The sequence below is a fragment of the Nerophis lumbriciformis genome, linkage group LG02, assembly GCF_033978685.3.
Source record: "Nerophis lumbriciformis linkage group LG02, RoL_Nlum_v2.1, whole genome shotgun sequence".
Classification (NCBI taxonomy): domain Eukaryota; kingdom Metazoa; phylum Chordata; class Actinopteri; order Syngnathiformes; family Syngnathidae; genus Nerophis; species Nerophis lumbriciformis.
The window spans coordinates 54,585,001-54,600,676 of NC_084549.2; the positions used below are offsets into that span (position 1 = coordinate 54,585,001).

The 15,676-nt window shown below is 37.8% G+C and overlaps 1 protein-coding gene across 1 annotated transcript in view; it reads right to left on the reverse strand.

The window, feature by feature from the left end:
* LOC133619820 (cytosolic phospholipase A2 beta-like) overlaps nucleotides 1–6,594 on the reverse strand; it is an 81,366-nt gene extending 74,772 nt beyond the window's left edge. Inside the window, exon 1 of the mRNA XM_061981120.1 lies at nucleotides 6,492–6,594. Within this exon, the coding sequence (XP_061837104.1) occupies nucleotides 6,492–6,594 (103 nt within the window). The remainder of the gene's footprint in view (nucleotides 1–6,491) is intronic.
* Between the last annotated feature and the right edge of the window lie 9,082 nt (nucleotides 6,595–15,676).

A 15,676-nucleotide genomic window follows, 5' to 3' on the forward strand; every position in this document is an offset into this window, starting at 1 on the left:
CACATATATATATATATATATATATATATATATATATAAGAAATACTTGACTTTCAGTGAATTCTAGCTATATATATATATATATATATATATATATATATATATATATATATATATATATATATATATATACATATATATATATATATATATATATATATGTACATATATATATATATATATATATATATATATATATATATATATATATATATATATATATATATATAAAATAAATACTTGAATTTCAGTGTTCATTTATTTACACATATACACACACATAACACTCATCTACTCATTGTTGAGTTAAGGGTTGAATTGTCCATCCTTGTTCTATTCTCTGTCACTATTTTTTGAACCATGCTGAACACCCTCTCTGATGATGCATTGCTGTGTGGCACGCACAAAAGTGCTTTCATCAAATGCACTAGATGGTAGTATTGTCCTGTTTAAGAGTGTCACAACATTGCTGTTTACGGCAGACGAACTGCTTTACGGTAGACGAAAATGTGATTGCTGTTGTTGTGTGTTGTTACCGCGCTGGGAGGACGTTAATGAAACTGCCTAACAATAAATCCACATAAGAAACCAAGAACTCGCCCTCGATCATTCTACAGTTATAACATGATTGGGCAGGTACGCTGTTGATATTGTGGGAAAGCGCGGACCTAAGTCCGCCTGAATTTCGGGAGATTTTCGGGAGAAAATTTGTCCCGGGAGTTTTTCGGGAGAGGCGCTGAATTTCGGGAGTCTCCCGGAAAATCCGGGAGGGTTGGCAAGTATGACCACAGAGGACCACACAACTCACATAGTGTTAAAAGCCAAAGAATAAAAGTGTGTCTTAAGACGAGACTAAAAACACTCCACTGTGGGAGCAGTTCGAACATGGAGGGGCAAGTGTTCCAGAGCTTAGGGCCGACCACAGAGAAGGCCCTGTCTCCCCTGGTTTTAAGTCTGGTCTTGGGCACCACAAGCTGGAGCTGGCTCTCGGACCTCAGAGCGCGCGCAGGAGTGTAAATTTGGATGAGGTCCGAGATATGATGAGGTGCCAGTCCATGTAAAGCTTTAAAAGCAAACAGCAAGGTTTTAAAATCAATTCTAATCCAGACCCATAGCAACTGTAAAGCTAAACACCTGATACTGATTGCTTCCGAAATTGTTCTATATGAATTCATTTAAGAAATATAATAAAAACAGTTGACTTTTTATATTTGACACCCTATTAAAGCATTAAAATGGTTAAATAAATGTAAAACTAGCTTAAGGCTAAAATATTAGCTTCTGGAAATGAGCTAGTTTTGCCAATAGTAATTGTTTGCTAGCTTGTGTTCTATAAATTCAATATTAACTATAACAAGAACAGTTGACGTGTCATATTTGACACCCTTTTTAAAGGATTAAAATGGTTTAATTGATTTCAAATGAACTTTAATAGTAAAATAGAGTCCAAGCTTCTGGATATTAGCTATCTTAACAGACAGGTGGCCATTTTAAAGTTAAAGTACCACACACACACTAGGTGTGGTGAAATTACCCTCTGCATTTGACCCATCCGCTTGTTCCACCCCCTGGGAGGTGAGGGGAGCAGTGAGCAGCAGAGGTGGCCGTGCTCGGGAATCATTTTGGTGATTTAACCCCCAATTCCAAACCTTGATGCTGAGTGCCAAGCAGGGAGGTAATGGGTCCCATTTTTATAGTCTTTGGTATGACTCGGCCGGGGTTTGAACTCATGACCTACCGGGCGGACACTCTAACCACAAGGCCACTGAGCAGTGAATTTTGGGGAATATCCTGTGAAGGCTGACTATCACATGACAACCTCTCAACTATTTTTGTTTCCAACTTACCGACTTTTTCACTTTTCCTATAATTTCATTTTCAACACACATTTCCATCCACGTTTTGCTTGTTACGTACAATGTTTAGTCACACGATAACCAATACTAGGTCTATTCTTTCATATAAGAATTCCTCCGCTCCCCAAAAATGTTTAAATGTCCCAAGTTAGATATTAATTACATTTACGAGGAATGTATAAAATAGAAATAATAGTGAAGGGTTAAGTCTGAGGTCCCGGCCCTTAGCTTTCTGGAAATGTTGCCACGAAAACACTCAGACTTAATAGTTCTGACCGGCTGAAATCTAAAACCGAGCCAAATTTGGGCAAATATTCTGGTCTAAAACTGAAATGCTCAAAAAGAAGAGTACGAAAACTGAGGTTTAACTGTAATTGAAGACACAGGAGAGTGTTATTGGAGCAGATCAAACCCACTTTAAAGACTCAATGTGTATTTTACTGAAAATAGTTTAAATAAACAACCATTTTTCTGCTTGACATAAACTGTGTTTTTTTCTAAAAAATGCTCATCATCAACATTGACATTGCACTTTTAACATGTGTCCTTGAATAAAAATCATAAAATATAAAACATGTTAGCAATTTAGCCAACAGTTCTCGAAAGGGCACGTGAGTTGCAATGCATTGTGGGGATTCAGTCGCCATTTCTGCCGGCGAAAGCTTTTGTTTACATGGCTGCAAAAAATTGGAAAATGAAAATGGATCGTACAAAAGAAAAAAATCAAGGGACCGTACCGGGACACACTGGCCCCTGTTCGAAAGGCTTGCTACCTCGAAAAAATAAGTAAAACTGGTGGAATCGATCCATATGAGCAGTTCAGTGGACAAAAGATTTGAGTTCATTCATTCATTTCATTAGCAGGTGTCCCCCAAAAAACATGTGTTCTTTATTTCTTTTAAAATACACTGATCAAAGAATCGTCAATTGATTTTTGTCCTTAACCATGACTAAAAGTAGACAGAAAATATGCTTTTAAGTAAGCAAGTAAATTGTATTTATAAAGCGCTTTACACAGATAAAATCACAAAGCGCTGTACAAAACATAGGTGAAGTAAAACAACAATTTAATGAAAACAACAGGGGCAACCTCATAAAAAGAATACAAAGTGGATTAAAATTGATAGTTAAAAGGTGCATGTAGAGAGAAGTGCGTCAGCGCGCCTGCAGGACCAAAGGTCACCGCCTCTGGCAATGGTGTCGAGGGTGGAGCACCATCCCGCATGTGCGGGACGGCGAGACACAGCTGGCAGGTGATTAGATTTCACAGGTGGTACGTGTTAATCTAATCATCTGTTGTCTTTAACAGTAAGCAGCCGGGAGCAGAAAAGGAGAGAGGATTGGGAGTGACGGCAATGTCCCGACATGCCGACAAACATTTTGAAAAACCTTGTTGAAAACATTAAAACTTTGTTAATCCTGCACGCTTGGCTCTTGTGCCGTGTCTACAGTGGAGCTACTAGGAAGCCACTTCCACAGTGCATTAACTTAAAGCTTAACTAAAAAGAGAAGTTTTCAAATGTTTCTTAAAAGTGTCAACACAGTCAAGATCACGGAGGGACTGGTGAAAATTGTTCCATAGTCTGGGAGCTATAGCCTGGAATTCCAGGTCTCCACGGGTTTTTAAAACGAGTTTTCGGGATCTTTAGAAGACCCTGGCCTGAAAAGACCAGAGTCTGCGCCCTGAAGAGTCGGGGCATAACAAGTCAGTGATGTACTGAGGGGCCCTACCATGCAATGCACGGAATGTCAGGACTAAAATTTTAAACTCAATGCGGAATTTAACTGGAAGCCATGGATAAAACGGGGGGTGATGTGTGCTGTTCTGGGTGCACCGGTCAAAAGTCTGGCGGCCGCATTTTGTTACAGTCTGAAGTCTCTTTAGCGTTGACTTGTTGAAAAGAGTGAAAAGAAAATTGCAATAGTCAATGCGAGACGGAATGAACGCGTGAATTATCATTTCGAGATCCAATTTTGACAGCAAATTTCTCACTTTAGAAACATTTCTGAGACGATAAAAACAGTTTTTGGTCAGTTGACGACAGTGACCCTCCAAAGACATAGACTGAGGGCTCCAGTACTATGGAATGCCCTCCCGGTAACAATTAGAGATGCTACCTCAGTAGAAGCATTTAAGTCCCATCTTAAAACTCATTTGTATACTCTAGCCTTTAAATAGACCCCCCTTTTAGACCAGTTGATCTGCCGTTTCTTTTCTTTTCTCCTCTGCTCCCCTCTTCCTTGTTGAGGGGGGGGGGCACAGGTCCGGTGGCCATGGATGAAGTGCTGGCTGTCCAGAGTCGGGACCCGGGGTGGCCTGTGCATCGGCTGGGAACATCTCTGCGCTGCTGACCAGTCTCCGCTCGGGATGGTGTCCTGCTGGCCCCACTATGGACTGGACTCTTACTATTATGTTGGATCCACTATGGACTGGACTCTCACAATATTATTCACCGGTGCCACTCACACCGGTGAATTGAATGATGAATGATAGGTGGTGGTCGGAGGGGCCGTTGGCGCAAATTGCAGCCACGCTTCCGTCAGTCTACCCCAGGGCAGCTGTGGCTATATAAGTAGCTTACCACCACCAGGTGTGAATGGATGATGGGTTCTACATGTAAAGCGACTTTGGGTACTTAGAAAAGCGCTATATAAATCTCAGGTATTATTAAATCTCAGGTATTATTATGTCAGACCCACTCGACATCCATTGCATTCGGGGGGTTACCCACATATGCGGTCCTCTCCAAGGTTTCTCATAGTCATTCACATCGACGTCCCATTGGGGTGAGTTTTTCCTTGCCCTTATGTGGCCTTTGTACCGAGGATGTCGTTGTGGCTTGTGCAGCCCTTTGAGACACTTGTGATTTAGGGCTATATAAATAAACATTGATTGATTGATTGATTGATTGATTGATCAAACACCAACCCAAGGCTTCTGAGGCTGCTTTTAACAGAAGCACCCAGAGCACCAAGGGAGTTCTTGATCAGAGGGATCTTTTTATCGGGAGAAATTATCAGCGTTTCCGTTTTGCTACAATTTATCTGGAGCAAATTTGAGGACAGCCCCCTCCACATCCCAAATAATTCAATGTATATACTCTGATGATTAACTTGTGTGATGACTGTATTATGCTGATAGTATATATTTGTACCATGAATTGATTAACGTGGACCCCGACTTAAACAAGTTGAACAACTTATTCGGGTGTTACCATTTAGTGGTACGGAATATGTACTGTGCTGTGCAACTTACTAATAAAAGTTTCAATCAATCAGTCAAAACCGGTTTTTAATACAGGATATTTTTCCCAAAATATTGTACGTTGTTTGTAGCCCTCAGCTAGTTGAAAAAACACATCCTTAGGTACCCTATGTCAGTGTTTTTCAACCTTTTTTGAGCCAAGGCACATTTTTTTCATGAAAAAAATACGGAGGCACACCACCAGCAGAAAAGGTTAAACAATGAAACTCCACCAGGTTGTCGTGCCTTATTTTGAGTTTGTTGTTGTTTCCTGTGTGTTGTGCTTTAGTTCCTGTCTTGCGCTGTTATTTTGGTGACCCTTCCTGTTTTGTTGGTGTTCTCCTGTAGCAGCTTCACGCCTTCCTTTGAGTGCTATTCACCGCACCTGCTTTGTTTTCGCAATCAAGACTCTTTAAGTTGTGCGTACGCTATCCTTCTTTGTGGGGACATTGTTGATTGTCATGTCATGTACGGGATGTGCTTTGTGGACGTCGTCTTTGCTCCACACGCTGTAAGTTTTTGCTGTCGTCCAGAATTCTGTGTTTGTTGACTTTGTAGCCAGTTCAGTTTTACTTTTGTTTTACATAGCCACCCCTATGCTTCAGTGCCTTTTCCTTGCCTTGTTATTTTTTGGTTTAAGCGTTACATACCTTTTTACATGCACGCTGTCTCCCGCTGTGCTCTGCATATTGGGATCACGACAAACCATCCTCGATGGGTTCCGACTTCTACAAAGCAATGCTGCCACCTACTGGTATGGAGTATTACAAGATTACCCTGCCAAGCTCTACACAGCACAGGCACTAGACAACGGCACATTGTTATGATTATTGATTTGCAAAAAATATTTTTTGGACCAATTAGGTGAAGTTACATAATTTCCCACGGCACACCAGACAATATCTCAAGGCACACTAGTGTGCCGCGGCACAGTGGTTGAAAATCACTGCCCTATGTTACAGCGGTTCAAAAAAGGTATCATGTGTGCTTTGAGAGACGTTTCGTTCTTGAGTTATTGAGCCGATATGTCCGAATGTCCCAGTTCTGTTTCTAACTTTACCCTAGAGTGAAACAGGGATTACGGTAATCATTTTGCTTTTTTTTTGTTATTGTGTACTATTGACTCTGTTTTGATCAAACAACTGTATGTAATAAAAGGGAATAATAAACCAGTTTAAATATTGTGTTGATATTGTTACACTATCAAAACCACGTATCATGAATACATCAAAAATTTTACAGTTATTACATGTGACTCATGGATGATCGCTATCGGAATCGGCCGCGTGATCCTAACGTCCCTTGAAGCACACATTTGAACATTCTAGTTATGGATTCTTATGGGCAACCAGCAAATAAAGTGTTAAGATGAAAATAATATTGTCACTTACAATAGTCTGTTGAACGGATGTTTTCTGCCCGAATTATGTTGACGCCCAGTGTCCAGCAGCACGCACCATCCTTCTGTAAAACCAATATGATACTTTCAACCATAACTTACCACTCTATGTACAAACCCCGTTTCCATATGAGTTGGGAAATTGTGTTAGATGTAAATATAAACGGAATACAATGATTTGCAAATCCTTTTCAACCCATATTCAATTGAATGCACTACAAAGACAAGATATTTGATGTTCAAACTCATAAACTTTATTTTTTTTTTGTAAATAATAATTCACTTAGAATTTCATGGATGCAACACGTGCCAAAGTAGTTGGGAAAGGGCATGTTCACCACTGTGTTACATCACCTTTTCTTTTAACAACACTCAATAAACGATTGGGAACTGAGGAAACTAATTGTTGAAGCTTTGAAAGTGGAATTCTTTCCCATTCTTGTTTTATGTAGAGCTTCAGTCGTTCAACAATCCGGGGTCTCCGCTGTCGTATTTTACTCTTCATAATGCGCCACACATTTTCGATGGGAGACAGGTCTGGTCTGCAGGCGGGCCAGGAAAGTACACGCACTCTTTTTTTACGAAGCCACGCTGTTGTAACACATGCTGAATGTGGCTTGGCATTGTCTTGCTGAAATAAGCAGGGGTGTCCATGAAAAAGACGGCGCTTAGATGGCAGCATATGTTGTTCCAAAACCTGTATGTACCTTTCAGCATTAATGGTGCCTTCACAGATGTGTAAGTTACCCATGCCTTGGGCACTAATGCACCCCCATACAATCACAGATGCTGGCTTTTGAACTTTGCGTCGATAACAGTCTGAATGGTTCGCTTCCCCTTTGGTCCGGATGACACGATGTCGAATATTTCCAAAAACAATTTGAAATGTGGACTCGTCAGACCACAGAACACTTTTCCACTTTGCATGAGTCCATCTTAGATGATCTCGGGCCCAGAGAAGCAGGCGGCGCTTCTGGATGTTGTTGATAAATGGCTTTTGTTTTGTATAGTAGAGCTTTAAATTGCACTTACAGATGTAGCGACCAACTGTATTTAGAGACAGTGGTTTTCTGAAGTGTTCCTGAGCCCATGTGGTGATATCCTTTAGAGATTGATGTCGTTTTTTGATACAGTGCCGTCTGAGGGATCAAAGGTCACGGTCATTCAATGTTGGTTTCCGGCCATGCCGCTTATGTGGAGTGATTTCTCCAGATTCTCTGAACCTTTTGATGATATTATGGACCGTAGACGTTGAAATCCCTAAATTTCTTGCAATTGCACTTTGAGAAACGTTGTTCTTAAACTGTTTGACTATTTGCTCACGCAGTTGTGGACAAAGGGGTGTACCTTGCCCCATCCTTTCTTGTGAAAGACTGAGCATTGTTTGGGAAGCTGTTTTTATACCCAATCATGGCACCCACCTGTTCCCAATTAGCCTGCACACCTGTGGGATGTTCCATTTAAGTGTCTGATGAGCATTCCTCAACATTATCAGTATTTATTGCCACCTTTCCCAACTTCTTTGTCACGTGTTGCTGGCATCAAATTCTAAAGTTAATGATTATTTGCAAAAAAAATAAAAAAATGTTTATCAGTTTGAACATCAAATATGTTGTCTTTGTAGCATATTCAACTGAATATGGGTTGAAGATGATTTTCAAATCATTGTATTCCGTTTATATTTACATCTAACACAATTTCCCAACTCATATGGAAACGGGGTTTGTAGTATACCGTACAGGCCAAACGTTTGGACACACCTTCTCATTCCATGCGTTTTCTTTATTTTCATGACTATTTACATTGTAGATTGTCACTGAAGGCATCAAAACTATGAATGAACACATGTGGAGTTATGTACTTCACAAAAAAAGGTGAAATAACTGAAAACATGTTTTATATTCTAGTTTCTTCAAAATAGCCACCCTTTGCTCTGATTACCGTTTTGCACACTCTTGACATTCTCTCGATGAGCTTCAAAAGGTAGTCACCTGAAATGGTTTTCACTTCACAGGTGTCATAGTTTTGATGCATTCAGTGACAATCTACAATGTAAATAGTCACGAAAATAAAGAAAACGCATTGAAATGAGAAGGTGTGTCCAAACTTTTGGCCTGTACTGTATGTCAAGCTAAAATGCTGTATTATTATTCATTTCAAACAATATTTAGTTCAAGCCTAACTTTAAGCAGTTGGAGTATATGTAAAGTTAAAATAGTAATATTGGTGTGGTTGGAAAGAAGGCAGTAATCTGCATGAAGATATGCATTTACATGCAAAGTAAGATGATCCTCATTTAAATATCAAATTACATGTATATCTACCTGTCTGTCTGTCTGTTTGCATGCGTGTGTGTGTATTGTATGTATATATATGTGTGTGTATATATATATACAGTATGTGTATATATACGTTAGGTCAGGAAAAAACACAGAGGCTATTTCATCCCTACAAGCCTGTTTCGCAGGTTTCTCTGCTCTTCAGGGGATTATAACGTATATTCCGCTCTACCGGTATTAAGCACTGTATAACGGATAAACCACAGAAACCTCGACTATATATGTGTATATATGTACAGTAAATATGTGTGTATGTATATATATATACTAATATGCATACATATACACATATATACATCAATCCATCCATCCATTTTCTACCGCTTGTCCCGTTCAGGGTCGCGGTACAAGCCAAAAGTTTGGACACACCTTCTCATTTCAATGTGTTTTCTTTATTTTCATGACTATTTACATTGTAGATTGTCACTGAAGGCATCAAAACTATGACACCTGTGAAGTGAAAACCATTTCAGGTGACTACCTCTTTGAAGCTCATCGAGAGAATGCCAAGAGTGTGCAAAGCGGTAATCAGAGCTAAGGATGGCTATTTTGAAGAAACTAGAATAGAAAACATGTTTTCAATTATTTCACCTGTTAAGAATATAACTCCACATGTGTTCATTCATAGTTTTGATGCCTTCAGTGACAATCTACAATGTAAATAGTCATGAAAATAAAGAAAACGCATTGAATGAGAAGGTGTGTCCAAACTTTTGGCCTGTACTGTATATACATATATATATATATATATATATATATATATATATATATATATATATATATATATATATATATATATATATATATATATATATATATATATATATATATATATACAGAAATATATATTATAAATATAAATAATATATATACAGAAATATATATTTTCGAATGATGTTATTAAAACATAATTCGTGACAATTACAGATCCCAAATACAGCCTTTGGAGGGAAAATAAACAATAACCTGTTTCAACATCACCATAGCCCTAATAAATATGTATATATATATATATATATATATATATATATATATATGTATATATTATTTTTTTATTATTTTTTCTGTCTTGTGCCCACAATTTTCCCCTCTGTCTTCTTTTTCTTCTTCTTTCTATCCCCTCCTGCTCCAGTTCGGCTGCACCAAACACTAAATATATCCAAACATTTAATAAAGTCAAATACAAACAAGGCAACAAGAAATGTATCCCACACTTCTCTTTTGCAAAGTAAATATGTACTCATCAGACTGCTCTTGTTACTAAAAAGAGGATTTTTGAATAGTATTTTGTGTGTGTGTGTGTGTGGGGGGGGGGGGGGGGGTGTAGGCAGAATGTATTTAAGGAAAAAAAAAACATCAGCAAGCTCCTTTTACTAGATGATCTTTGACTAGTATTTGTTTTTTGCAGAAGGTCCTCAAAAAAAACATCAGAGTGCTCCTATTACTGCAGAGAGGATCTTTGATTTGGCTTTTGTTGTTGTTTTCCTTAAAGATCTCAAAGAACGCTACTGTTATATCGAGCATCTATTTATTTTGTACAGTAAGTCCTCAAAAATGGCAGCATACTCCTGTCACATAAAGGATCTTTGACTGGCATTTTTAACGTGTCATTTTTCAGAAAATAATATACATTTATGGAATAGAATGTATGCCACCGGTATTAAAATTCCATAAAGCATATCAGGGGTAGGGAACCTATGGCTCTGGAGCCAGATGTGGCTCTTTTGATGACTGCATCTGGTTCTCAGATAAATCTTAGCTGACATTGCTTAACACGATAAGTACCGGTAATGAATAATTCCGCTGGTAAACACAGTGTTAAAAATAACTTTCAAAATATAAAACATTCTCATGCATTTTAATCCATCCATCCGTTTTTCTACCGCACCTGTTCAAGAAGTCGCATTAATGGTAAGAAGTATTTTATTTATTAAAGTTAAAGTTAAAGTACCAATGATTGTCACACACACACTAGGTGTGGTGAAATGTGTCCTCTGCATTCGACCCATCCCCTTGTTCACCCCCCGGGAGATGAGGGGAGCAGTGGGCAGCAGCGGTGTTGCGCCCTTGAATCATTTTTGGTGATTTAACCCCCAATTCCAACCCTTGATGCTGACTGCCAAGCAGGGAGGTAATGGGTCTTATTTTTATAGTCTTTGGTATGACTCGGCCGGGGTTTGAACTCACAACATACCAATCTCAGGGCGGACACTATAACCCAGATCTGAGCAAATTAAGGCCCGGGGGCCACATGCGGCCCGTTAAGCTTTTCAATCTGGCCCGCCGGACATTCCCAAATAATTTTTTTAGAACTTTAAGATGGAAACTGTAGCCGCCATTATGATGTGCAGTGATGTTTTCTAATGACCGTAAGTCTTGAACTATACAAAGTATTTCAATGGTTGGAATCTGCGCTTTTGAATGATATACTAGTTACTATGGTAATCTAATTAGTTACGATGGTAATCTAAGGCACAGCAGTTCAGACGAGGCACCAAGCAGTGTGGGTGGGGAGCGTTTCCACAGAGTGTTCCCTGAGCGGCCTGAAATGCAGGTGTCAGGGACAGACGCGGAAGGAGATTTTTACAACAAAGTACTACAAGAAAAGTGATATTATATCAGATTGTAGGTGGGGTTTTTTTTTTTACTCTTCGCGTTCATATTTCGCCGTGTTTGTTGCATTTTTGTTGTGTTTTGCTTGATTGTAAATAATGTGGATATGTTGTCAATATTCAGTGTTTTATCGTTCATAGTTAATATTGTAAATCCCACATTCTTTATATTCATGTACATTCTGGGTGTCTCATTCAGTAGAACATGTAAAATTCCATTCCGTTTCCTAAGGTGGTCTGTCATAACGTTTTTAGCATTCAATCAGACATTATTGTGAGGTTTTGTATTAGTGTTCCTAAAAATAGGACCCAAACACACACATATTGTACAGCAGATTGTCACATCTTATATATGTGTGTGTGTGTGTGTGTGTGTGTGTGTGTGTGTGTGTGTGTGTGTGTGTGCGTATATTTATATTTAATATATATATATATATATACATAGATAGATAGATATACCGGCCCCCAGATACATTTTTGTCTCTAAATGTGGCCCCCGAGTCAAATAATTGCCCAGGCCTGCTCTAACCACTAGGCCATTGAGTAGGTCTAGTAGTTATAGGTTAGGTTAGATTATAGGTTAGCTTCAGAATAACAATGTTATTAAAAAGAATAAGAGACTTATTTTACTCTAAAAATGTTGGCCTGACTTAAAAATGCACGCATTTAGTTGTATTCAGTGTTAAAAAAATATTATATGGCTCTCACGGAAATACATTTTAAAATATTTGGCTTTCATAGCTCTCTCAGCCAAAAAGGTTCCCGACCCCTGCACTAGACGAATAACTCGGAACAGACAGATAAAGAATAAAGTACTAAAAAAAAGAAGAAGTCAAAGTATATTTTAGATCAGCAAACACATCCGGACATCTTTTCAGATTTTAAGAGACAGAAGTCACCAATAACGGACATCTAAAAATGTGGGGATAAAACAAGTCTCCTTGCCTACAATAAGACAGCAAATATTAACAAAACCAATTTAAACATCAAATAAATATCGTAGTATCGTAGTTCTTTTTTAAACTCACCGTCGCCATGGCTGGTAAAGTTCAGTACGAGTGACTAAAAACTTCTGCTCGCGCTCAACTTGTATTGGTGCACGATGCAAATACTGTACATCATGTACTTACATGTTTTTGAATGTTCCAACCTGCCAAGGAAATATTTCCCCTTCAGCACAAAAACACCTACAGTAGGGAAATTAATATTTTATAGGTGGGTTTTTTTTTAGTTGATCTTCTTTCAAACATGAAATGTTTTTTATGTTATATGTATTTTTACACGGACAAGATGTAAAAAAAACAAAAAAAAAAACCATCTAACATTAAATAAAGGTTGTACATTAATTTGTATTTGATTGTGGAAAATACTGTACCCCCGGGCCACACTTTGGTCACCCCTAAAACAGAGGTCCCCTCTCCACCTCGCCATCTGGAAGAACCTACTTTGATGCTGTGCGATGCAGTACAGTAAAATACCACAGGAGGGTAGCAAAGGCTTTGTTGTCACTTCCATCCATCCATCCATTTCCTACCGCTTATTCCCTTCGGGGTCGCGGGGGACGCTGGAGCCTATCTCAGCTACAATCGGGCGGAAGGCGGGGTACACCCTGGACAAGTCGCCACCTCATCGCAGGGCCAACACAGATAGACAGACAACATTCACACTCACATTCACACACTAGGGCCAATTTTTAGTGTTGCCAATCAACCTATCCCCAAGTGCATGTCTTTGGAGGTGGGAGGAAGCCGGCGTACACGTAGGGAACCCACGCAGTCACGGGGAGAACATGCAAACTCCACACAGAAGGATCCCGAGCCTGGGATTCAACCCCAGACTACTCAGCACCTTCGTATTGTGAGGCAGACGCACTAATCCCTGTACCACCAGCTGCCCTTGTTGTCACTTCCTTCCGATTGATTTGCTAATTGTCTGCAGCCACTCCTTCATTTGAATATTTGAATGTTATCTGGAACAGAAATGCAATGCAAATATGTACGGAACATTGAAATTATTGATGAAATTATTTTACTTTTATGTGGAAAAAGGAGAATACCCAAACATGTTCCCACAAATCCAACAAAACATCTGCTAAAGTCTCCTTTTGTCAATTTCATAATAAAAACATTAAAAAAAATAATAATGTTTTGTTATTACTCTCAATATTATTATTAGATATCATTTTCAGCCATTACTTACTGCTCACAGCGAGTTTTTATGTGGATTGGACATTTCCTGTTGCATTTCTTTATAATGTTTTTAATTCCAAATTCAGACTTCAAAGATTATCCTTATTTAAAATAAAATATCTGCATGTGGAGAAATGAAACTTTCAAAACTTTTGTCTTATTTGTTTTAAATTTTAACTTAATATACACTATGTAAAATGAATCAATGGCATCATTAGATATGTTCTTATTTTTAATATAATGTATTCATTTTAAGATTTTACAAAATGTATGGTATTTTGTATTTTTTTCATACAAGTTGTACACATTTCACTTGAAAAAATAAGAACATATCAAATATACATATGCTATGATATAAACAATTATATCATAGCAAATATTTACATATTCATTCATTTTGATGCAAACGTGTTAATTAAATATAAAAATGCTGGAATATAGTTAAAAATGACAAAGTATAAATATTTTATTTTGTAATATAATTCTTTGCATATATTTTTATTAATTAGTTATATTTTTTCAAAATAATTAATGGTTTACCTAGTGATTTTCCTGTAAAACTTAATTATTAAATAAATTACAAATATATCATACGTATGCCCACACTTTTGTTTTCATTCCAATGATGGTAATATCTTGAATGTTAGTTTTTGCGTGCATTTTTTGTCCAAGCAAAAAACATAGCTTTTTATTGATATTATTGATTTCAACAACAATATGTTCACAACATTTTATGCGTGCAACATTAAAGAGGTGTGGATTATGGTTTTTGTTGGGATGCTTTATTAAAAAATGCATGAAATGTTTTTAAAATGTGGACAGTTCAAAGGGTAATTAGCTTAGCATTAAGAATCGACTTTGTGTTTGTCTTAAACATACTGTACATACACACACACATGCACACACGCGCGCACAAAAAGTTTGAAAACACGAGGGAGGGTCTTTTAATGAGGCGCCATTAGAGACAGCTCACATTTTTATGTTTTTAAGTGTCTTTAGTTTTACTTTATTTTTCTTTGTTTTACTTTTTTGTACTCTGCATGCTCTGCTGGTAATATTACTGCAGTATGTACTGCATTTGTTGTTGCTACTACTGGAACCTTAATAATAATCACATGTTTTTATGGTTATTCATGTTGCCTTTTGGCTGACTGAGCGTTATTATTGGTATCAAAACCTGCACACTTTCAAGTTTTTGCTCTTTTTTCTAGATTTTTTTATCTTGTTTGATATTATTTGTAGAATGTGCTTTGGGAAGCATTTGGAGCTCATTCACTATAATAAAGTTGACTACTCTCTAAAAAAAAAATCTAAAGAATTAAAGAACATTTTGTTGGCGGGGTTTGTCTTTTTAATCGCCTATTTTTGCAATTCTGAAATTATTTTTATACTATTTGATGCAAACCGGAATTTAATAAAAGGCATTTTGGGAGTAACACAAAAACATTCAAATTGCATTCCTTATTGCAAAAGGCAAATTACGATATGATTTTAACTAGAGATGTACGATAATATTGGCCTGCCGATATCCATCCATCCATCCATTTTCTACCGCTTATTCCCTTTGGGGTCGCGGGGGGTGCTGGAGCCTATCTCAGCTACAATCGGGCGGAAGGCAAGTCGCCACCTCATCACAGGGCCAACACAGATGGACAGACAACATTCACACTCACATTCACACACTCGGGCCAATTTAGTGTTGCCAATCAACCTATCCCCAGGTGCATGTCTTTGGAAGTGGGAGGAAGCCGGAGCACCCGGAGGGAACCCACGCTCGGCCGATAAATGCTTTAAAATGTAATATCGGAAATTATCGGTATCGGGTTTTTTATTATCGGTATCTTTTTATTTTATTTTAATTAATTTTTTTCTTTCTTTTTTTAATTTTTTATTAAATCAGCATAAAAAAACACAAGATACACTTACAATTAGTGCACCAACCCAAAAAACCTCCCTCCCCCATTTACACTCATTCACACAAAAGGGTTGTTTCTTTCTGTTATTAATATTCTGGTTCCTACATTATATATCAATATA